General features: G+C 36.5%; 1 protein-coding gene across 1 annotated transcript in view; it reads left to right on the top strand.

Moving 5' to 3' along the window:
* KCNH1 (potassium voltage-gated channel subfamily H member 1) overlaps window positions 1-25,464 on the top strand; it is an 867,393-nt gene that overhangs the window by 131,383 nt on the left and 710,546 nt on the right. The window contains exon 6 of the mRNA XM_053712386.1: window positions 1,191-1,583. Coding sequence (XP_053568361.1) covers window positions 1,191-1,583 — 393 coding nt within the window. The remainder of the gene's footprint in view (window positions 1-1,190; window positions 1,584-25,464) is intronic.

The following is a 25,464-nucleotide window of genomic DNA, read 5'->3' as shown; positions in this document are numbered from 1 at the left end:
TACTGTTTTGAGGTTATCTTTAGACTCTTAATTATGATCCACTTAAAGGGACATTAATGGCATTTGTTATATGTGCATCAGAAACTATTCACTGCATTGGTAAAGATGTGCATACAAATTCAATTTTTAAAATCTTTTATAATGGTAATTACATTACCAACACAATTTCTATTGTTATGCAGGCCATTAGCATAGCTATTGAAAATTCTCTTGAGATTTTATTTCCTTTGCTTTAGCCAATAAAGGGCACATATGAACGAGCTTTTTCAGAAATCCGGCTGTTACTGTGCAGAATGTAGTAGGGTCGGGGTTCTGTATTCCACAGAATGCATTATAGACTCTCTGGAGGTAGTGGAATAAATAAAGTTTGTAGCTTTAAATTACAGAAAAAGCAGGCAAACTAAGGAATGAAAATTCATTGCAGTTTTTCACTGTGCATACTTACACACCTTAGGGGAATTACATTTTGAGTTTATTGTCCATTTAATGCATGGAGAATAAGCATTATCACTATTTAATTTGAGGTAAGCTTTTTTGCTTGTCTATACACACATCTGCACGCAATGCCACAGAAACGTATACATCTTATTAAATCCATCAAGACTTCAAGACAATGTACAGTGACGCACATCTTTCTTTCGTATGCTATTATACTGTGCCAATGAAATTCCCTAGATCTCAATAATCCAGCTTGTTACATTCAAATAGGAATTGATGGGATTTCTCACTGGAGCTTTTTATGGGCTTAAATGGGCTAACAATGCTTTAATGTGGGGTTAAACCCATAGTTAAAATCAGCTCCAGAGCAGCAATGCACTACTGGGATCTGGCTGGTGATTGGTATCTACACACATATGATTATTGTCACTGGCTATCCAGATATATTCAGTTAGGTCCCACTAGTGCATTACTGTTCTGGAGCTGACTTTAACTATGTATTTAACTCCTTTGCAGGCAACAGTGCAAAAATAAAATGCTCTAACACAGCATTTTCTTTTTGCTCTTTTAATTCACTTTAATTCCAAGTAATCATTGGGTAATGGTTATGATACATTATTTTACAGATATTATTTATATGCATAACATATCAGAATATGATACTAGTTGGCTTAGCAAGTAAATGTTTACTATACCACATCACCAGCCAGTCAATATTACAGAAAACAGATGTGTTTTTTTATTTATTTCAGGTCCTGCAGCTGGGCTCAGAAATTCTTCCACAATATAAGCAAGAAGCCCCAAAGACTCCACCACATATCATTTTACATTACTGTGTTTTCAAGACTACTTGGGATTGGGTTATTTTAATTTTAACGTTTTACACTGCTATCCTGGTACCTTACAATGTTTCCTTCAAGACCAAGCAGAACAATGTCGCCTGGTTGGTTGTAGACAGCATCGTGGATGTCATTTTTTTAGTAGACATTGTTCTCAATTTTCACACCACTTTTGTTGGACCTGCCGGGGAAGTGATATCAGACCCAAAGCTTATTCGCATGAACTACTTGAAGACTTGGTTTGTGATTGACCTGTTGTCCTGTTTACCATATGATGTCATCAATGCCTTTGAAAATGTGGATGAGGTTAGTACTCCTATCATTTTATAATGTTTTGAATTTCCTAAAAAAATTGTTGTGTTTTTAAATACTTTTTAAACGCATTGATACCTGTCATTTTGTTAGTAAAATGTGTATTGTTTTGTAGGCCCCTGGCATGCCACTCAAAAATCCTCTAAAGTCTTTTGCTGTGGCCAATTAGAGAGAGATATAAATGAGGTCATACACATGTTAACCAATTACTGTGCAGCATGTTGGAGCATCTGAATTCTGCATTATTCAGAGTTAAAGTACAGGCAAATCAACAAAATAAACAATGGAAGTGCATTGGATTTTTTTTTTTATTATGCATAAATAAACCTGCTATGGAAAATACATTTTTTAATTTTAATGACTCTTTAAAAATGTATATTTTTTGGCAATCTATATAAAAATATACAGAAAGAGATATAAAGCTTTTAGGTGCAGCACATTATTTTTTACAAAGAAACAAGAAGCGGATTTGCAGAAAGTAAAAAACAATCCTTTATTATAAATTCATTAACATTTCACGACACATGGAAGGGCTCCTTACCCCTTACGCGTTTCACACATGCACAGTGATTAATCAATAGTTTTTAGTCCAATTTTTTAAAATGTTTTAGTTGTGGCTACTGAACGACTTTAAAGGGATACTAAACCAAAATGTTTTTCTTTCTTGATTCAGATAGAGCATACAATTTTATGCAACTTTCTAATTACTCCTATTATAAAGTTTTCTTTGTTCTCTTGCTATCTTTATTTAAAAAGCAGGAATGTAAAACTTACAAACCCATTTTTGGTTCATTACCTGGGTTACGCTTGCTTATTGGTGGCTAAATGTAGCCACCAATAAGCAAGCACTATCCAGGGTGATGAACCGAAAATGGGCCGGCTCCTTAGCTTTATATTCCTGCTTTTTAAATAAAGATAGCAAGAAAACAAAGAAAAATTGAAAATAGGAGTAAGTTAGAAGTTGCTTAACCCCTTAATGACCGGACCATTTTTCAATTTTCTTACCCTTAATGACAATGGCTATTTTTACATTTCTGCAGTGTTTGTGTTTAGCTGTAATTTTCTTCTTACTCATTTACTTTACCCACACATATTATATACCGTTTTTCTCGCCATTAAATGGACTTTCTAAAGATACAATTATTTTCATCATATCTTATAATTTACTATAAAAAAATATAAAATATGAGGAAAAAATTGAAAAAAAACACACTTTTTCTAACTTTTACCCCCAAAATCTGTTACACATCTACAACCACCAAAATACACCCATTCTAAATAGTTTCTAAATTTTGTCCCGAGTTTAGAAATACCCAATGTTTACATGTCCTTTGCTTTTTTGCAAGTTATAGGGCCATAAATACAAGTAGCACTTTGCTATTTCCAAACCACTTTTTTTTCAAAATTAGTTCTAGTTACATTGGAACACTGATATCTTTCAGGAATACCTGAATATCCCTTGACATGTATATATTTATATTTAGAAGACATCCCAAAGCATTGATCTAGACCCATTTTGGTATATTTCATGCCACCATTTCACCGCCAAATGCGATCAAATAAAAAAAATTGTTGACTTTTTCACAATTATTTTGACAAACTTTAGGTTTCTCGCTGAATTTATTTACAAACAACTTGTGCAATTATGGCATAAATGGTTGTAAATACTTCTCTGGGATCCCCTTTGTTCAGAAATAGCAGACCTATATGGATTTGGCGTTGCTTTTTGGTAATTAGAAGGCCGCTAAATGCCGCTGCACACCACACGTGTATTATGCCCAGCCGTGAAGGGGTTAATTAGGGAGCTTGTAGGGAGATTTTAGGTTTAATTTTAGCTTTAGTGTAGTGTAGTAGACAACCCAAATTATTGATATAGGCCCATTTTGGTATATTTCATGCCACCATTTCACCGCCAAATACGATCAAATAAAAAAAAAAACTTAAATTTTTCACAATTTTAGGATTCTCACTGAAATTATTTACAAACAGCTTGTGCAATTATGGCACAAATGGTTGTAAATGCTTCTCTGGGATCCCCTTTGTTCAGAAATAGCAGACATATATGGCTTTGGTGTTGCTTTTTGGTAATAATAAGGCCGTTAACTACTGCTGCGCACCACACTTGTAATATGCCCAGCAGTTAAGGGGTTAATTAGGTAGCTTGTGGTTTTAATTTTTAGCTTTAGTGTAGAGATCAGCCTCCCACCTGACACATCCCACCCCCTGATCCCCCCCTGACCCCCCTCAAACATCTTTCTTCCCTCCCCACCTCACAATTGTCACCGCCATTTTTTTTTATTTTTTGGCATACAGTCTGCAGTGATAGATCCCCCCTTACCCCACAACCTCCCTGATTCCCCCATACATCTTTCTAACCCTCCCCCTCTGTCTATTTGCCGCCATCTTGGGTACTGGCAGCTGTCTGCCAGTACCCAACTTTTTAAATATAAAATATTTGTTTTCTGTAGTGTAGCTGGCCCCCCTAAATAATCTTCATCCCTCCCCTCCCAGATCCCTTATTAAAGAACAGAGATGCCACTGCATCTAGATCAATCTTTTTTTTTTAAGTGGGCTGTATACGCCCCCACACGCCCAGCCGCAACCGCCGCACCGGCTACAAAGGCAAAGAAAGCAGGATCAGTTACTTAATCAAACATTATGGGATTATTACGTAAAAGCAGCTCCCACCAACCAACTAATTTGTAAACATACATAGCCGATGCAGATGGGGCCACAGAGTGGCCCTTTCTGCATCGGTATGTAAAATGGGAGATTGTAGTGATGCCTCAATATTGAGGCATCACTACAATCCCTTGTAAGCAGCTGGAAGCGATCATGATCGCTTCCAGCACTTCAGACAACAGAGGACGTACCAGGTACGTCAACTGTCATTAAGGGAAGTTTTTTCTATGACGTACCTGGTACGTCCTCTGTCATTAAGGGGTTAAAATTGCCGCACTATCTGAATCACGAAAGAAAAAAATTGTGTTTAGTTTCCCTTTAACCAGTTAAAAAGCAAATAACAAAAAACTCTGTTATATCAGAATATCTATGACAAACTTCATTAGATTCACTAATTTTTAGAGCATCTTCTCCACTGTCTCTAATTTTGTTCACTAATAATCGTTGTTCTCTCATTCTTTAGAAAACATTTTCAATAAAATAACATGCAGTTTGTAAAACACTGGAAAGAATGCAGTAACAATTCAAGTCTTAGTAAATCTGCTGGTCTAATAATATCCCCAGCAGTATTGCTACTTAATTCCATTTTCCTTTACCGCAGCCAGGCATCAAAGAGCAACATATTGATATGCTGATGTGTAAAAATCTATGGGCTTTCAAGTAACTGCTAGGTAGTTATCTTTCATCTTAAAGTGTCTTGTGGTGTTTAATAAACAAAATACCATTTTAAACTGGAAATTCACTGATGTTTTTGAGTTTTATATTCACTGACTTTTGAATGTAGATTCTCTGAGAATACTGTAATTGTTTTCTAACAAGTCAGCATTTTATTGCTTATCTGGGGTACAATATATCTACTAACTGTATTTTAACTCACTCAATAGCGGCCATATAGTGTTGTTATATATTTCTCTGGAGAGATTTTTTTTTTTTTTTTTTTAATACACAGAATTACATTACATTGTTCATTTCACACTGTTCTTTTACATCCAAAATAATGATTTAACTTATACACAATCCACTTGCACTTTACAATTTCATTTGTTATTTACAGCAACTTCGTGCTTTCTGCAGTTTTTCTGTGGTTTTTCTCCCTTTTTCTTCCATTTTTTTTTCTCTTATGTGAGTCGTATAGCTATAACTCTTTATATATAATTTTTTTTTATACTTATTACTTTAATTATAATTGTAATCCATAGGGTTCCTTAGCCATATTAGACATAAAAAGGGGGGGGGGGGGTGAAAGAAAGAAGAAAAAAAAAAAAAAAATCCTCTCTTCTCCCACCCCCCCTCTCAGTTCCCCTCGTCATCATCCTATTGGCCTATATTGTTCTCCGAACAGGGCCACTCTCCTCTGAGCCTACCCTCTATTATTGTTTCAGTATAAATAAATGGAAGTAATATTTTTTTCTGCTCGCTAGTTTCTAACGTCTTTATATATATCTGCCATTTACTCAAAAACCTTTAATTCTATTTATTGGGTCTACTTTAGTGTCCCATTGTTCGATCCACATCTGTCTCTGTAATTTGTTCTTCAATTGTGTCATAGTTGGAGTTTTTTTAGTGACCCATTGTTCTAATATACATTTTCTCGCTAAAAGGATAATGATTACCAGTAAACTTTGACCTCTAAATTGAGCCTTCTCTGGAGAGATTTTAAAGGATTCTAGTTCATTGCAATAGCTGAGAGGTGGAATATTATTTTCTCATACAACAGGAAATTGCTGATCTTAATTAACAAATTGATCACTTCTTTTTATGTATATTATGAAAAGGGCAGAAAAATGTAAAAAAAATCTAGCAAAACATATCAACTAATTGCTCTATGCCATAGAGAAATAATGGACTCAATGCAGAAGGCAGTGCCTAATAGTTCATTTTGCGCTACTGTGACTATATAGTGGGGGACAATAAACAGTTACTGCTCAATAAGAGTCTTGTAATGCTCAGCAGAGTGTGTCTGTATTTCTACTCTTTCAATCTTAGCGTAGATAGTTCTCCATTACCAGTAACAAACACTGTGTCCAATGTCCCTCATGCACTTCTGCATCTGCCGCCAGTCTTCTGCCTGTGACATCTATATCACATGATATTGGCTGTCACCAACTCCTACAATGTACAGGAGCTGAGACCTGTTTGCTGGTGCTGAGAAACATTTATAAAAAGTTTATGACTATGACTGTAATGCTGAAACGTGTTAGACTGTTATCTAGGCTTTGCATATGTTTTTATACAGTTAATGCAATCTGAAATACAGCACTAAAGATTTTATTTCTAACAAGGTGAGCCGCCTGGTTATACAACATTCCTTTTGAACAGAAAAGTGTAGAGACATGGAAGACAAACTCACATTGTTGCAGACTTATAGTAATGAAAAGACATGGCTCAGTTTGGTAGTTGCCTGACTTCAGTACCTATTTAAGCCTCTGGATGGCAGGTTTGAATCCTTATAGGGTCAGTTCAAATTGAGTACCATTGAGTTTGAAAATAATATCCATTATTCAATTGCTATTTATCACTTTTAAATCTTAGGTATGCATAAGAAGCACTTAGGGTTAACATTGGAAAGACAAGCACTTCATATCTAGCACAAATATGAAATGCTGTTAAACAATTTAGTGTTATTAACTTTACCCCTTTTCTATACCCTCAAAAAGTGGTCACGTGCATGCATGGCTTATTTTATAATACTTCTAAGCACGTAAAATTGAAATTTGATTTATAGCAGTGATTTTTTTTATATATGTATATTTATATACTGTATATATATATATATATATATATATATATATATATATATATATATATACCATAAAAAATATGACAGAGACACTATATCTACAAGCTATTTTATGTAAAATATGCTATAAAATAGACAATTAATTAAAATATTATAGAGATGACCAGTTTTGACTCTAGATAGATAGATAGATAGGCAGACAGACAGACAGACAGATGGATATATAGGTATACCACTAAATAGAAAAAAAAGCAGCAGACCCTATCAACCACTGATTAGTAACCTTTTTACCACCTCAGATGTGGCTGAGTTCAAACACCTCAAACTCATTTGTTTGGGGTGATTGACAGTGTCAGGATAGGTAAAGTCCAGAGTTAGACCCAAATGCTAGAATGAGGTTAATAACACCCTAGCACAGTGAGTATATACCAGGACCTGACCCTGCGACAGCTGTAGTATAATATACTCACAGTAATAGACTGGAAGATGGAACAGCAGGGTCAAGAGAAGAAACTTCGTGTAGATAGGATTAATCAATAGAGTAATCAGGCAAGCGATGTTCAGCAACGTGTAATCAGGCAGGTAAGGTTAACCAATAGAATAGTCAGGCAAGCAATATCCAGTAACGTGTAATCAGGCAGGTAGGGGTTAACCAGTAGAGTAATCAAGCAAGCAATGTCCAGCAACGTGTAATCAGGCAGTTAGGAATTAACCAATAGAGTAGTCAGGTAAGCAATGTCCAGCAACGAGTAATCAGGCAGGAAGGGGTTAACCAATAGAGTAGTCAGGTAAGCAGTGTCCAGCAACGAATAATCAGGCAGGTAGGGGTTCAGGGTTCAGAATAAGGAGGCACAGGTTCCGAATAACACAGGTATAACTTGTACTCACTTAGCCAACGAGTGAAAACAAACAGGCACCGATGAGAGGAGACGCCGGAATAAGAAGGCCTCCTGACGTCATCAGAAGTGCCGACAGGAACAGGGTTGCTAAGCAACCAAGAAAGCGCTACCGCGCTGAGACAGAGGCAGAAGAAAGCGATCAGCAGCTGATCGATCGCGACAGTGCCCCCACCTCAAGGACCCCTCCGGGGAACACGAACAGGCTTTGAAGGATTCTGGGCGTGAAACTGTTTGATCAAGGCAGAGGCACGGACATGAGAAGCAGGTTCCCAAGAACGTTCAGTGATGGGATATCCCTTCCAATGGACCAAATAGTATAGACGGTTACCCCTTAATCTGGAATCAAGAATTTGACTGATCTCAAATTCTGAAGTACCATCCACAAGGAATGGAGAGGGAACTCTACATTTGGTGGAAAACCGGTTAGAGACTGCTGGTTTAAGAAGAGATACGTGAAAGACAGGGTGAATCTTCAAGTTGTCTGGTAAAGCCACCCTGTAGGCAGTAGAACATACCTTGGAAACAATCCTGAATGGTCCGATGAATTTGGGGCCCAATGTAGCACAGGGTTGTTTGAGTCGGATGAATCTGGTGGAAATCCAAACCTTGTCTCCAGTCCGAAAAGAGGGTGCCTTCCGGCGTCTGCGATCAGCAAATCGTTTATACTTTCGAGTAGAGAGAAGAAGAATTTCCCGAATCTTCTTCCAGTGTTTACAAAGACTTCTCACTGTACGATCTGCTCCAGGAACTCCAGAACCTCCCGAAGACATAGGAAAAGTTCTAGGTTCAAATCCATAGGCTGCCTTGAAAGGAGAAGTCTGTAAAGAAGAGTTGAAGCTGGAATTGTAAGCCAGTTCTGCTAAAGGAAGAAGTTGAGACCAATTGGAGTGCTGATGATTAACATAGTGCCTGAGATAGGACTCAAGAGATTGATTTACCCGCTCAGTTTGACCGTTGGACTGAGGATGATGAGCAGTAGAAAGAGATATGGTAACTCCAAACTGTTTGCACAGGGATTTCCAAAATCTTGAGACAAATTGAAATCCTCGATCAGAAACGATGTCCAAAGGAAAACCATGTAATCTGGTGATATGGAGAGTAAACAATTCAGCGAGTTTCTGGGCCGATGGTAATCCAGTTAATGGAACAAAAAGAGCTGCTTTGGAAAACCTATCTACCACCACCCATATGGTCTTGTTTCCGGCAGAATTAGGAAGATCTGTAATAAAGTCCATGGAAACATGAGACCAGGGATAATACGGAACAGGCAGAGGTTGTAAGAGACCAAGAGGTAAAGATGAAGACTTTATTTGAGGTACAGGAATGACAAGCTGCAACATAATCCTTTACATCTTTGCTCATGGAAGGCCACCAGACATGTTGTTTGAGTCTCCGCAAAGTATTACGCACTCCAGGATGTCCAGACAGAACATTATTATGAGCCCAACAAAGAAGTTTTAGGCGGAATTCAGTAGGTACAAACAAGATCCCAGGAGGTATGTTATAAGATGAAGGAACAGAAGCTTGAGCAGACTGTAATGCTTGTAAAGGAAACATAGATAACTGAGCCAGAACTTTAGCAGGGCGGAGAATGGGTTCAGAATCCAGAAATGTAGAATCAGAAGTCAGAAATTGTCTAGACAAAGCGTCTGCTTTCGTATTCTTAGAGCCAGGAATATAAGAGAGGACAAAATTAAATCTGGAGAAGAACAGAGCCCATCGGGCTTGACGTGAGTTGAGGCGTTTGGCAGTATGAAGATACAGAAGATTTTTATGGTCTGTGAGTATAAGAAATGGTTGAATAGTGCCTTCCAGCAGATGTCTCCATTCTTCCAAAGCCATTTTAATAGCTAACAGTTCTTTGTTACCAACGTCATAATTCAGTTCGGAAGTATTGAACTTCTTGGAGAAAAATCCCACAGGAAGGATCTTGCTAGAAACAGGATTCCGCTGAGAAAGTACTGCCCCAGCAGCAATCAGAGAAGCATCCACTTCAAGAATGATTTGGAGAGTCGGAACAGGATGGCAAAGAATGGGAGCCGAAGTAAATGCAGACTTTAGAGATTCAAATGCCTGTAAGGCTTGATCAGACCAATGCTTGCAATCCTGACCCTTTTTAGTAAGAGCAGTAAGGGGTGCCGAGATGTTAGCAAAGTCCTTTATGAACTTACGATAGTAATTGGCAAACCCCAGGAACCTTTGAAGAGATTTTAAGGAGGTAGGTCTAGGCCAATCTAGAATAGCCGACAGTTTGTCAGAATCCATCTTGAATCCAGACGGTGAAATAATGTAACCCAGGAAAGGAATAGATTCTTGATGAAAAGAACACTTTTCAAGCTTGGCAAAGAGAAAATTTTCACGTAATCTCTGGAGTACTAATGTAACATGATGAATGTGATCCTGTACAGTCCGGGAATAAATCAGAATATCATCAAGATAGATAATAACGAATTGATTAAGATAGTCTCTAAATATTTCATTAACAAAATGTTGAAAAACTGCAGGGGCATTGCATAACCCAAAAGGCATAACTAAATATTCCTAGTGTCCAAACCTAGTGTTGAAGGCAGTTTTCCACTCGTCCCCTTTACGAATTCTGACCAAATTATACAGGGAGTGCAGAATTATTAGGCAAGTTGTATTTTTGAGGATTAATTTTATTATTAAACAACAACCATGTTCTCAATGAACCCAAAAAACTCATTAATATCAAAGCTGAATATTTTTGGAAGTAGTTTTTAGTTTGTTTTTAGTTTTAGCTATTTTAGGGGGATATCTGTGTGTGCAGGTAACTATTACTGTGCATAATTATTAGGCAACTTAACAAAAAACAAATATATACCCATTTCAATTATTTATTTTTACCAGTGAAACCAATATAACATCTCAACATTCACAAATATACATTTCTGACATTCAAAAACAAAACAAAAACAAATCAGTGACCAATATAGCCACCTTTCTTTGCAAGGACACTCAAAAGCCTGCCATCCATGGATTATATCAGTGTTTTGATCTGTTCACCATCAACATTGCGTGCAGCAGCAACCACAGCCTCCCAGACACTGTTCAGAGAGGTGTAATGTTTTCCCTCCTTGTAAATCTCACATTTGATGATGGACCACAGGTTCTCAATGGGGTTCAGATCAGGTGAACAAGGAGGCCATGTCATTAGATTTTCTTCTTTTATACCCTCTCTTGCCAGCCACGCTGTGGAGTACTTGGCCGCGTGTGATGGAGCATTGTCCTGCATGAAAATCATGTTTTTCTTGAAGGATGCAGACTTCTTCCTGTACCACTGCTTGAAGAAGGTGTCTTCCAGAAACTGGCAGTAGGACTGGGAGTTGAGCTTGACTCTATCCTCAACCCGAAAAGGCCCCACAAGCTCATCTTTGATGATACCAGCCCAAACCAGTACTCCACCTCCACCTTGCTGGCTTCTGAGTCGGACTGGAGCTCTCTGCCCTTTACCAATCCAGCCACGGGCCCATCCATCTGGCCCATCAAGACTCACTCTCATTTCATCAGTCCATAAAACCTTAGAAAAATCAGTCTTGAGATATTTCTTGGCCCAGTCTTGACGTTTCAGCTTGTGTGTCTTGTTCAGTGGTGATCGTCTTTAAGCCTTTCTTACCTTGGCCATGTCTCTGAGTATTGCACACCTTGTGCTTTTGGGCACTCCAGTGATGTTGCAGCTCTGAAATATGGCCACACTGGTGGCAAGTGGCATCTTGGCAGCTGCACGCTTGACTTTTCTCAGTTCATGGGCAGTTATTTTGTGCCTTGGTTTTTCCACATGCTTCTTGCGACCCTGTTGACTATTTTGAATGAAACGCTTGATTGTTCGATGATCACGCTTCAGAAGCTTTGCAATTTTAAGAGTGCTGCATCCCTCTGCAAGATATCTCACTATTTTTGACTTTTCTGAGCCTGTCAAGTCCTTCTTTTGACCCATTTTGCCAAAGGAAAGGAAGTTGCCTAATAATTATGCACACCTGATATAGGGTGTTGATGTCATTAGACCACACCCCTTCTCATTACAGAGATGCACATCACCTAATATGCTTAATTGGTAGTAGGCTTTCGAGCCTATACAGCTTGGAGTAAGACAACATGCATAAAGAGGATGATGTGGTCAAAATACTCATTTGCCTAATAATTCTGCACTCCCTGTATGCCCCACGAAGATCCAATTTGGTAAAGATGGAAGCACCCTGGAGACGATCAAATAATTCGGGAATGAGAGGGAGTGGATAACAATTCTTGATTGTAATTTGATTAAGAGCTCGATAATCAATGCAAGGACGAAGACCTCCATCTTTCTTTTCCACAAAGAAAAAACCTGCCCCTACTGGAGAAGAAGAAGGACGGATAAAACCTCGGGCCAAATTATCCTTGATATATTCCTCAAGTGAAACATTTTCTTGACGAGAAAGTGGGTAAGTTTTACCCTTAGGCAGAGGTGCTCCTGGTAATAAGTCAATGGGACAATCAAAGGTCCGGTGAGGAGGTAATACTTCAGCATCTTTTTTAGAAAAGACATCACAAAAAGAATGATATTGTTCAGGCAAAGAATCAGGAATGTCTAAAACTGCCACAACAGTACTAGAAGTTTTGGGAGCATTCTGTAGACACTGTGTGAAACAAGAAGATCCCCAAGCAACAAGCTCTCCTTTAGACCAGGAAAAAACTGGATCATGTAGTTGAAGCCAAGGAAGTCCCAAAATGAGAGGAAACTGTGGGGAAGAGATGATGTCAAAGCAAATGGTTTCAGAATGAAGTACTCCTACAGACATGAGAAGTGGAATGGTAGAATGTGGAATGAAACCAGAACCTAAAGGTTGACCACTGACAGTAGTGACCTTAATTATTTGGCTCTTGGAAAGCAAAGGAATACGTAAAGCATTGACAAACTCCGAATCCATAAACATTCCTGCAGCTCCAGAGTCGATGAGTGCTTGAGCCTGAAATTTGGTGTTGCCAAAGCGGACAGTAACTGGAACAAACAGCTTGGGATTGAGGGAAGAAAAAGAACTTCGGCTTAACTCAGTCCCTCTTCCTGGAGTTAAGCCCTGGCTTTTACTGGACGAGTTGGACAATCTTTTAACATATGCCCCTTAATACCGCAGTAAAGACATAGTCCCAGATTATGCCTTCTGAGACGTTCAGCTTCGGATAATTTAATAGCACCAACCTCCATGGGTTCACTTGACTCAGAGATAGAAGTATTTGGAGTAGGAAGTTTTGGAGAATGAGGCATAGGACGAAAGTAAGATCTGATAAAGGATCTTCTGTTACGGTCACGTTCATGGAGACGCTCAGAGTAATGAGCATCAAGCTTGATACATAAGTTGAAAAGATCTTCTAGAGAATGGGGAAGATCCCTATAAACCAATTCATCTTTCAAACGATCACAAAGACCTTTACGAAATGCTGCACGCAGGGCCCCATGATTCCGCATAGTTTCAGCAGCTAAAGTCCGGAATTCTATAGCGTATTGTGCTACAGAAAGAGATCCCTGTCTTAAATCTAAAAGTCCTGCTTCAGCCGCCGCTGATCTACCAGGTTTATCAAACACAGAAGAAAATATAGATACAAAAGTGTCAATATCCTGGAGCAAAGGATCATCCTTTTCCAACAGTGGAGAAACCCAAGCCAGGGCTTTACCCTTCATAAGAGAAATTAAAAAGGTGATCTTGGAGGTAGAAGAAACAAACATCTGAGGATTATTTCTGAAGTGTAGGCGGCACTGATTAAGAAATCCTTGACAGTCTTCAGGATTGCCGTCATATTTATCCGGTAGTGGAATTCTAGGAATAAATTGTTCTGCAGGTTGTGGCGGATTAAACGCAGGGTTAGAGCTGGCCGCAGGAATAACAGGTGTAGCAGAGACTTGAGAAGGTGGAGACAGATTATGCAGGAGAGCAGTTATTTGATCCAATTTAGAATCCAGGGATTGCAGGTGTGCAGAGTGGGTTCCAAGAAGCTGTCCCTGTAGAGCCACAGCTCTGGATAACTCACCAGGGTCCATTATAGGGCCTGTTTGTAATGTCAGGATAGGTAAATTCCAGAGTTAGACCCAAATGCTAGAATGAGGTTAATAACACCCTAGCACAGTGCAGTGGCATCACTAGGGTTGGTGTCACCCGGTGCGGTAAGTCATGGTGTCACCCCCCCCCAGAAAGCAGACACACACAAAAACACAGGCAAACACACATACAAACACTTAGACACACTTAAACACATACTCAGATGCACACACAAACACTCGGAAACACACACATACAAAATATGTAAACTGCACTGCATTAATTAGGAAGCTCATGCCTAGAGCTGCTCCATGGCTCAGCAGAACATCAAATGAAAGATAAACAGAGCACTCTAAAATAAATAACTGAAGAAAAGGTTTAGGCACGCAAACTATGAAAATTCTGCTCTCTGACTCTGTTCCAAGTCTGTCAGTGCACAGCCCTGGGCCGCATGTCACTGAGCAGTGAGCACAGATAGGCAGGCAGGTTTAGGCTAGCAGCGCAACTTTGCAAAACCCACGGCACACCCACAACATTCATAGTGAAATTGGGCAGGGGAGGAGCAAAGTACAAACAAGCAAAAGCAGCCGGGAAAACTATTTGTTGAAATTGCAGCACTGGCTCAAGGGGACAAAAAATTGTGTGTCTACAACTTCCCCAGTCCCACTAAAGTTCACAAATGCCAGCCTCTAATAAAATAATCTATGCATCTCAACATTGTATTTCTTTGAATTTCAATAAAATGTAAAAAAAAATTAAAAAAAAATTTTTTTTTGGTGTCACCCCCTGGAGGGTGTCTCCCGGGTGCGGCCCCCCCGCCCCCCCTAGTGACGCCACTGGCACCGTGAGTATATACCAGGACCTGACCCTGCGACAGCTGTAGTATAATATACTCACAGTAATAGACTGGAAGATGGCACAGCAGGGTCAGGAGAAGAAACTTTGTGTAGATAGTATTAATCAATAGAGTAATCAGGCAAGCGATGTTCAGCAACGTGTAATCAGGCAGGTAAGGTTAACCAATAGAATAGTCAGGCAAGCAATATCCAGTAACGTGTAATCAGGCAGGTAGGGGTTAACCAGTAGAGTAATCAAGCAAGCAATGTCCAGCAACGTGTAATCAGGCAGATAGGAATTAACCAATAGAGTAGTCAGGTAAGCAATGTCCAGCGACGTGTAATCAGGCATATATGAGTTAACCAATAGAGTAGTCAGGTAAGCAGTGTCCAGCAACGTATAATCAGGCAGGTATGGGTTAACCAATAGAGTAGTCAGGTAAGCAATGTCCAGCAACGAGTAATCAGGCAGGAAGGGGTTAACCAATAGAGTAGTCAGGTAAGCAGTGTCCAGCAACGAATAATCAGGCAGGTAGGGGTTCAGGGTTCAGAATAAGGAGGCACAGGTTCCGAATAACACAGGTATAACTTGTACTCACTTAGCCAACGAGTGAAAACAAACAGGCACCGATGAGAGGAGACGCCGGAATAAGAAGGCCTCCTGACGTCATCAGAAGTGCCGACAGGAACAGGGTTGCTAAGCAACCAAGAAAGCGCTACCCCGCTGAGACAGAGGCAGAAGAAAGCGATCAGCAGCTGATCGATCGCGACAGACAGACCCTGCTCTTGCACTACTAATCGTGCAGCACTGCACAAGAAAGTGCCTTGTTCATTCATGATTTGATAAATGGGGTCCTATATCTCCAAAGGTACTTAAGTTATGAAACAATTTCCTAAATTATATAATGGCTAGTTATAATTTCTATTAAAATGTCTATTAAAATATGTGAAACTGCTAGTGATATAATGTAAGGTAAAATACATTAATTATACAAGAGTCATAAATTTGAACTTGGTAGATATTTTCATTACAATAAGCATAGGAAATATATGAGCTAGCATTCCAGCATTTCTCAGCGTCTATACTGTTAAATAATGCATGAATACCAGGGATATGCACAAGTCTTATGAAAAATGAAGTCTATCCTTTTAGGTAGATTACAGAATCTACAGACTAGTTAGACTTCTAAATATCCAAACATCCATTTCTATTTGCTGGAAAAAAACACCTTTTTTTCTAGTCATTGTCCAAGCTAAATATTAAATATTTTTTGATCACAAAAAATAGAAAGTACAGACCACATTGCAAAGTTACATAGTTACGTCTTTATATTCTGAAGGGAAATTAAATAATAAATAAATTGATTCCAGGAGCATATACATTGAAAGTCAGATATGATTAGCTTCTATTTGAAGCCAACAATACAATTTAATTGCATCATTTTTTTTCAGTAACCAAATGAGTTTAAGGTATATTTAAAATATATCGTGATTTTGGCTCAGATGATACATATTTGAAAGAAATACAATTTATAATAAATAGTAATACATACTCATAGGGACTGATACAAATATAAATATACTGTATGTCTGTGTTATATGGATTGTTGGGTATGTTCCAAATGCAATGTAAGTGAATATAGCTTGTTAATTATAATTTAGCCCAGTAGGTGGCACTATGTGTTGGAGTGATTAGTAACCATTTCTGCCAAATATATAACATGCATTAATGTAGTGTTGTCAGCCATATTAAGAAGTGTTCTCATCTGATAAACATAACATTGATGTTATACTTCTGTATAGTGATCAAAAATAAGGAATAACCTTGGAATCCATTTATCATGTTACCATCCATTGTCAGTACTAAAGTAGAGAACACATATTGTGATTTGTATTATCTGCAACCAAACCTGATAAAGAACAAAGAATAGATCATTAAACGCAGAAGGAGATATTTTATTTCAAATTGAAACTTGATCATTTTCAGATTGTGCAGGGTATTATTAACCATACTGATCTGCCACCCTAGAGTTACAGGTTTAACATTATGCAGTTTGTGTGCACTGTTTGTATAAGACCTGCTCTCTGTATTATCAGTATATTTATATGTGCATTTAGCTGAGTTTGGTAAGATCTTCAGGAAGTAAATTAGACCAGTGTTTCAACAATGGTCTTCAAGTACCCCCAACAGGCCAGGTTTTCATTCTAGCTGAACTAGAGCACAGTTGAAATAATCAGCTGATGGGAGCAGGTTAGTAACCATGGTTACTGATCAGCTGATTATTTTATCTGTGCTCTTGTTCAGCTAGAATGAAAACTTGGCCTGTTGGGAGGTACTTGAGGGCCGCGGTTGAGAAACACTGAATTAGAGGAAATGTGAAGTTGGTTTATCAGTTATTGGAAAGACTCTATCAGACAAAGGTATTTCTAAACTTCCCCAAATCCTTTTGTTGGACTCATAGCAAAAGTATCTACGTTCACTGTTTTAGTGCGAGAGAGCAGATGGGAAAGGGACTGGAGTGGAGGTGCGGTATTCTGTAAGTAAATAAAGGATATGTATTTCCTGGTGAAAAATGAAACAATCTTTCTTGTTTCTGATGAGAGAACAAGGACAATAGAGGGAGCGACCAAGAACAATATCCATCTATAGTCACCTTCTACTGGTTCATAGTTTGTATGTTAAGCAATACATACTTTAACCCCTTTCACCCTGCTGCTAAAATCTCACTTTAAGAAATTAAAATACACTCATTTGTCTCAACTGTATTATCACTTTTATCAATAAATGTATTAGCTTATGCCCAATATTTTTACATTAAGCAATACTGATACAATTACTGTATAAACCTAAATAACTTTTTCTATGTTATCATTTGAAATTCAACACAAAAAGACAAAGTAAAAAAGTACATATATGTTGACAAAACTGTTAATGCCAAAATAAAATTGGACATAATTTAAATATGCAAGCTAAAATAATTTTCAAAATGTCCTTTACAAATAAACTTAAAAATGCTGAACTTGTAACATCTCTATCACTGTCAAAAAGACAAAAGATCCAGTGCAAAAAACAAACAAACACAAAAAAAAAAAACAGTTGGAAAACAATTTTTTGTGGCATTGAGTGACCACCTTAACCCCTTTGCCTGCACGAAAGGGCTGCAGCTCACAGTGCAGTTATGTATTTCAGCTCTCTCTAGCAGCCAATGTGTCAAATGGAAGTTAAAGGGACATTCCAGACAAAATTGAAATCCACATGGATGCATTTCAATTTTGAATATAAGCATTTTTGTAATATACTGTACATGTATTAGCAAAAATGCTTCTTATGAAAGCTATAGCTGTTTCAAAAGTGTATTTAAGTATGTACCGTGCACCAGCATATAAACAAAGCACTTGCTCAGAGAGCCTAAGGTGCTTTTATCATCTGGCAATGTCTCATTTTGTTAATTGCTGACATAATACAAGCCCCACTGGCACTCTGACCAGCTGCAGTATTAAAAATTCTGGTGCTCTGAGATTTTCTAGCTATGTCTCACATGCACGTGCAGAGAAAAATGTTAACAATAATACAGTGATAACTTTTACTAGAAGTATTTTTTCCAATACATGTATATTGCAGATATGTTTCTAATCAAAGATGTAATTCATCTATGTGAATTTAAATTTTTTACTGGAATGTCCCTTTAAGTGCTTTGAGAAGGTAGAATGCATACACAAAAATTCCCTTCATATAGTAATTACACTCTTTTATGTTTTGTAGAATGCTGGAGAGCTGTTTTAATTGTATTGTTAATTGCAGTTTTGTTGTCCCTTTGTTGCAGGGAATGCAAGTTAAATGAGCTAGAAAGTTCACTTACAGTCAGAAGGGAGATTTTCTAAACATAAGAGATTTCTCTAAAGGGACAGAGGTATAGAACTGGAACATGAAAAAGTAGTAAACTGCAAGGGTATACTGGATAGCAAATATATCCGCTTCTATGGGTTTTTCTGGGTATTTGCATATAAATAGCTATAGTCAGTCATTGTACATATTTGCATCCAGCATAATGACATATAAATATATTTTATAAATATATAATTAGACATGGTTGTACAAAAAATGGAAATGTAATAGATGATACCACATAGAAAATCAATGAAATGTTATAGTTAAGATTACAAGTGGAGCAGTAATGTTAGCGCAGGAGTGATATGAGCTTATTTCAAGTTGAAAGTAAATGTGATCGTTTGACGGTAGCAGATTCAAGTTGGTAAGTAGGTTTTCTATTTTTTTCTCTTTTTTGGGGGGGGGGTGGGGTGGGGTAGCTTTAGGATAGGGCATTTTTTTAGCTTAGGTTATTTTTTTAAAGATAGCTTTTTTTTGTGGCAAAGAGATAAATAATTTCAGGGCACTACCTGACAAATGCCCTTTTCAAGATTTTAAATAGTTTTTTTATTTTAGTTTTATTATAGTTTTTTTGGGTACTTTAGTTTTAGTATAGGGCTTTTACTGGTCAATTTTTTTTATTTTAGGTAATTTTTTTCTACTTGCAGTGTTTTTTTATTTTTTGCAACTTAGGTGGTTTTAGATTAGGGTTTTTTGGGGGTTAACTGTTAGGGGGTTAAGTAAAGTCGGAGTTTATTGTGACGGGGTGTGGTGGATTAGGGGTTAATAGTGTAGAGAGTTTATTGTGATGAGGGTGTGGCAGTTTAGGGGTTAATAGTGTAGAAGGAATAAAAGAGTAGGGGGATGTTGCAGTTTAGGGGTTATTAAAGCAGGGGGCTTATTGCGATGAGGGTTAACGCGCGAGTATATTTGTTAGTTTTTTTAACATTGCTGCTCCATTGAATTCAATGGAGTGAATGTGATATCGCAATCATAATATCCTCTGGTTACCATTTTGCGCACATCGGGTTTCATGCAAGCACATCATTTTTACTTTTAACTTGTAATACCAGTGCTTCCCGACATACGCAAAAAGTTAACTTCTAGTGATATTAACGCTCAAGCGGGAGAGGTAATTATTACTCCACTTTTAATCAAGCCATATACTTCTTAATATTTAGAAAACATAGGATTTTTTAAAGTTCTACACCTCATCAATTGATAACATGGCCACAAAATATTAATACATATACTATTGTTATATGATTACAAATTATAATGATAGGTATAGACAGGAATAAAAATGTCATGTGTTTTAAATGCATTTAGAAGATACATTCCGAATTACAGTATAACATAGTGTTAATACAGACAATAAAGTGTTATTTTATGATCATTAATCATACACTAATAATTCAGCATCATAATTGTTGATTTTATTAGCTGGAAAAAAGAGTTTTTGCGTGGCTCACTGATTTGATTGTATGGTTTTAGTGTGCGTTGCAGAATGTGATTGTAGTTTCAGCAGAATGAAAAGCATGAGAAACCAGGCTGCTGTCCAAGGTGCTGAAGGCAAAATACCAACACTCCATAAATATAGCAAGTTCTATTGAATAATGACACTGACGCTTAGTCAATAGATCTAAAATGATTTGGTTCTGGATTTGGAAGCATGCATTTTCATTTCTCACTTTTTTTTTAAATTAATGTAATTGTTGTAAATCAAAAAACAAACATATATCTCATACAGTTTTTTAACATTTACAGAAATTAAATATGTAAAAATTGTGTTGTTACTAGCTTTCTGAAAAGACATAGGTGACTTACAAACTCTGACTCTGCATAAAAGTAGATTACACCCCCCATGGCACCCCAAAATGTGTAAAACAATTAAAAGAAAAACCCCAAAATAAATCAACAAATGACATAATAGAAATAAGGTCAAAGAATATTATTTCAACCTATACACTAACAGGTGCTATTCATCTTCTTCCATACCATGGTCTGCTTCTTGTTTGGGGTTGCCTCTTAGATTTAGGGAAACACTCTAAATAGTTGGCACTCTACAAATAACTGATAATAATAATATGAATCATTTTCAACAATTAGAAGAGTTATAGTGCTCAATTTTAGCAGTTAGCTTGCCCAGCACATTCCCTGACCAGAAACTTTAAACTGGAACAAGCACTGTTTTATCTATTATATGTAGGAGTCCAGAATATCTTTATTTTGTTGTATGTTATGTTACAATGGTAAACTGAGATATTATTATATTTGAGGAAGAGGCTACTGATTTAAAGCCTCATACATATTTTGAGTTGCCAGTTAAAAAATATATAACATTATATTAATATTTTTATATCTAAAGTTTTTTTAAATCAGGTCCAAAATCTAAGCAATATTTTACAGGGACTCCGGCCACCCACTTCAAAACTATTTTTTTTTAAGCCAATGATTCGAACTGTTCTCCAATCAGTGCTCTAGCCATACAACACTTTTTTTTTAGCTACAGCTCCAAATGGAGAGAAATTTCAAACGGTCAACTCACAAAAAGTATGAGTTTTGAAGGGAGCAGCCAGAATGCAGGTATTAGAATGGCACAGCTAGATTAAAAAGTAAGTTACAGTGCATCTTCATTAGAAGTGATCAATTAAAGTCCATCTAAGGTGTCACTTAGATACCAGACCTGATTTTGAAAACAAGTAAAGTTTACCATCACTGTAATAAAACAATATGCAGTAATATATAACTGAGAATAAATTCAACTCTAATTTGTCTCTAGAAATAATCCTATCTTTTGAAAGCATTTTGAAATGTCTCATTTTGCAACATATAAATGAAATTGCACGCGATTCCCTATTTTATCTTCTAATCAAACTGTGTGTTAAAAATAACAGTGTAGATTGCAAGTGACAGACTTCTAATGGCTTTTCCACAGAATATATTTGAGCTGTATGATTTATTTAAGTCATTTGCTTGCAACTCATATAAAATGCAGAAAATCTCTACAGCATCAAATTAAGCCAAAGACAAAAAGCTGTTCAGCAAGTGGCTTCAGAGCACGTAAAATAAAATAAGAAACAAATAATACAATCAAATAATAAAGGATTTAAAATATATTTACATGTAAAAGTATAACAATGAAAATATTTACAAATGTTGTATTTTACCTATGTTAAATATATATATATTTGTGTGTGTGTATAATATTTTTTTTTTTATTGTCCTCTGTTTTCATATGTTTAACATGAACAATCTTAATACTAGATAATAATGTAGGTTAATAAAAAATCAACTTGATCTCAAATACATAACACCCAAAATGATCAAATCCACCTGGGTTACCTGAAGAGTAATCATCTATGGCCTAATATTTTTTATACATTGTGCTTTCATTCTGTATGTTTATGGTCATTTAAAGGGACAGTCAAGTATAAATTAAACTTTCATTATTCAGATAGGACTTGTAATTTTAATCGACTTTCCAATTTACTTTTATCATCAAATTTGCTTTTTTCTCTTGGTATTCTTAGTTTAAACTAAACATAGGTAGGCTCATATGCTAATTTCTAAGCCTTTGAGAGCTGCCTCTTATCACAGGCTTTTTAAATCTCTTTTCAACACAAAGAGACAGAAAGTACACGTGGGCTATATAGATAACACTGTGTTCAGGCACAGAAAGTTATTTAAGACCTCGCACAATACAATGCTAAATTTAAGAAAATAGATGATAAACAGTCACAGTCATGTGATCAGGGGGCTGGAAGAAGGTTCCTAGATACAAGGTAATCACAAAGGTAAAAAGTACATTAATATAACTGTGTTGGTTATGCAAAACTGGGGAATGAGTAATAAAGGGATTATCTATCTTTTAAAACAATAACAATTTGATGGTTGACTGTCCCTTTAAGTAAAACAATAAAGTACTCTATTTAGAAAGATTGAGATATAAGAGGAGGAATATAAGGTACCGAAAAGAAAGCCATACATCCCAACCCTTTTTTGTTCCTAAGAAGCAAACACCATCTTAGGAGTCTGTTCCTCCTCTTTTCATTCAATGTTCCATAATCCACTCTATCCTGCAAAGTGAGACAAATGTATAGACATATTTTTTCCTCTTTTGTGATTGGTAGTTGTATTGATTTTAAGACATCAACTTAGAATTGTTGTCTGCATACCAATTCAATTTTTAGAGGTTTAATTGAATGGACAGCCAGGGGGTCATATATTAAAATAAAGGTCAGTAAAAGCTATGGTATTGACATCTGGATGTATGGGCTGAGGAAATATGTCATAAATTGAATTTATTTATATGTATCATCAACATTTAAAGTATTTAATTGTGTTATTGTTTCTAGAATTAATCATTTTGAATGGAAATTTATTAGCTCAGGGGATATAAAGAATGGAATGTGATAAATTTTCCACAATTAAATGATATAATGGCAGTAACCAGTGGAGTGGCATCAGGAATCAAGGGTCCAAATGTAAAAAAGTCACAACTTTATTGGCATGGTTAAAAGCAGGGAAGTTAGCAACATAGAAGCCAACTAACATGATTTGTCCCCCTCATGCTGACGCTTCATCAGAAACAGCAATCACATGTTATATGCTCAATCTTATTTCCAAAAAATAATAATTCAGTTGCTTTAATTAAGTGCAGTACTATTGTTAAAAATATTCTATCAAAATCTATAAAACCATCAGAAAGTGTGTCTGTATGTGTAAGTGTGTGTGTATATATACCGCTATATATATATATATATATATATATATATGTGTGTGTGTGTGTGTGTGTATATTCAAATACTGTATGATCTAATTTCCTTTATTCTCTTGGTATCCTTTGTTAAAGGAGAAGCAATGCACAACTGGAAGCTAGCTGAACATATTTGAGCCAATGACAAGATATATATGTATATCAACCAATAAGCATCTAGTTCCCAGTGGTGCATTGCACCTAGGTATACTTTTAAATGAAGGATACCAAGAAAATTAAGCAAATAAGATAATATGAATACATTGGAAAATTGTTTAGAATTGAATGTTTTATCTGAATTGGGAAAGTTTAATTGAATTTTCGAATATCCCTTTAAATGGTTTTATTGGTCACTGTTTTAAATGGATTGGAATCTTGTTTAAAAAAGAAGCATCAACTTTTTTCACTAAGCTCAGAACCCTATTAAGAAAATTAATGTTCCACTTATTGATCTGGAACAACAAGTAAATATATATTAGTTAGTTAATGTTCAAAGGTAACATTGCACATAGGGATGAGTTAAGGGAGTATCAATTCGACTGGGACATAAAAAAAACCAGGAGGTTAGTACCCCAGTACCATAATTTTTATAAGCAGAAATCCCAGGACTAATACAGGTGATGATTAAACATATTGTGACAAATCTGTTACAGGCCTTTGAATGATGGCAAAAGTACGTGAAGAAGAAATATTTTTGAAAATTCAGGAAATTATTTTAACATCTGTTATTCACGATTGCAGATACAGGAAATAATTATGACACCAATATATACAGACAGTTAGTCTTCTGTAGCAGGCCCTATAGGTGTGTATCAATATAACATTAAAAAGGGCTGATAAGTCATTTGCAATAAATTATAATACTCAATACAATTCACAATCTCCGATGAAGTACAAAGCTAGTTTCTATCACAAAATGTGTTAGATTGTTTTATTTCATGAACCACTAGTGCAATGTAACTTTAATGACACTTTTATTATAGTTTACATTTTTTACTGTAAAAAATTTATAAGGTTATTAAATACAAATTTGAATCCTCACATAAAGGGTTAGATTCCAAGTGGTGCCCTTATTTTTTGCGCACCCGCAAACAGACAAATTTGCCCGTTTGCTAGTACGCAATAAATAACCAGCTATTAAAAGTGGCTGGTTATTGATACCGTGAGCTTGCGTTAGCAATTAGTGCTCAGAAAATTAACCAGAGATTAGATCTTTTTTTTTAAATGTGCCCAAAATGCCCCCAAAATAAAAGGTCTTTTAGTTTTTTATGAAAAAAAATGTAGCTTTTTTTTCATAAAAAACGACTGCGCTAGGCAGTTTTTAGGGGTTAAAAGTGGCGCACATTACGGTGTATGGGAACTGTGTGTTCTCTGTAAATATATATATATATATATATATATGCTTATATGCACACATTAACACATAAATATATACAGGGAGTGCAGAATTATTAGGCAAGTTGTATTTTTGAGGATTAATTTTATTATTGAACAACAACCATGTTCTCAATGAACCCAAAAAACTCATTAATATCAAAGCTGAATAGTTTTGGAAGTAGTTTTTAGTTTGTTTTTAGTTATAGCTATTTTAGAGGGATATCTGTGTGTGCAGGTGACTATTACTGTGCATAATTATTAGGCAACTTAACAAAAAACAAATATATACCCATTTCAATTATTTATTTTTACCAGTGAAACCAATATAACATCTCAACATTCACAAATATACATTTCTGACATTCAAAAACAAAACAAATCAGTGACCAATATAGCCACCTTTCTTTGCAAGGACACTCAAAAGCCTGCCATCCATGGATTCTGTCAGTGTTTTGATCTGCTCACCATCAACATTGCGTGCAGCAGCAACCACAGCCTCCCAGACACTGTTCAGAGAGGTGTACTGTTTTCCCTCCTTGTAAATCTCACATTTGATGATGGACCACAGGTTCTCAATGGGGTTCAGATCAGGTGAACAAGGAGGCCATGTCATTAGATTTTCTTCTTTTATACTCTTTCTTGCCAGCCACGCTGTGGAGTACTTGGACGCGTGTGATGGAGCATT

This window comes from Bombina bombina, chromosome 4 (assembly GCF_027579735.1).
Source record: "Bombina bombina isolate aBomBom1 chromosome 4, aBomBom1.pri, whole genome shotgun sequence".
Lineage (NCBI taxonomy): Eukaryota > Metazoa > Chordata > Amphibia > Anura > Bombinatoridae > Bombina > Bombina bombina.
This window is presented reverse-complemented; position numbering and strand designations above follow the sequence as displayed.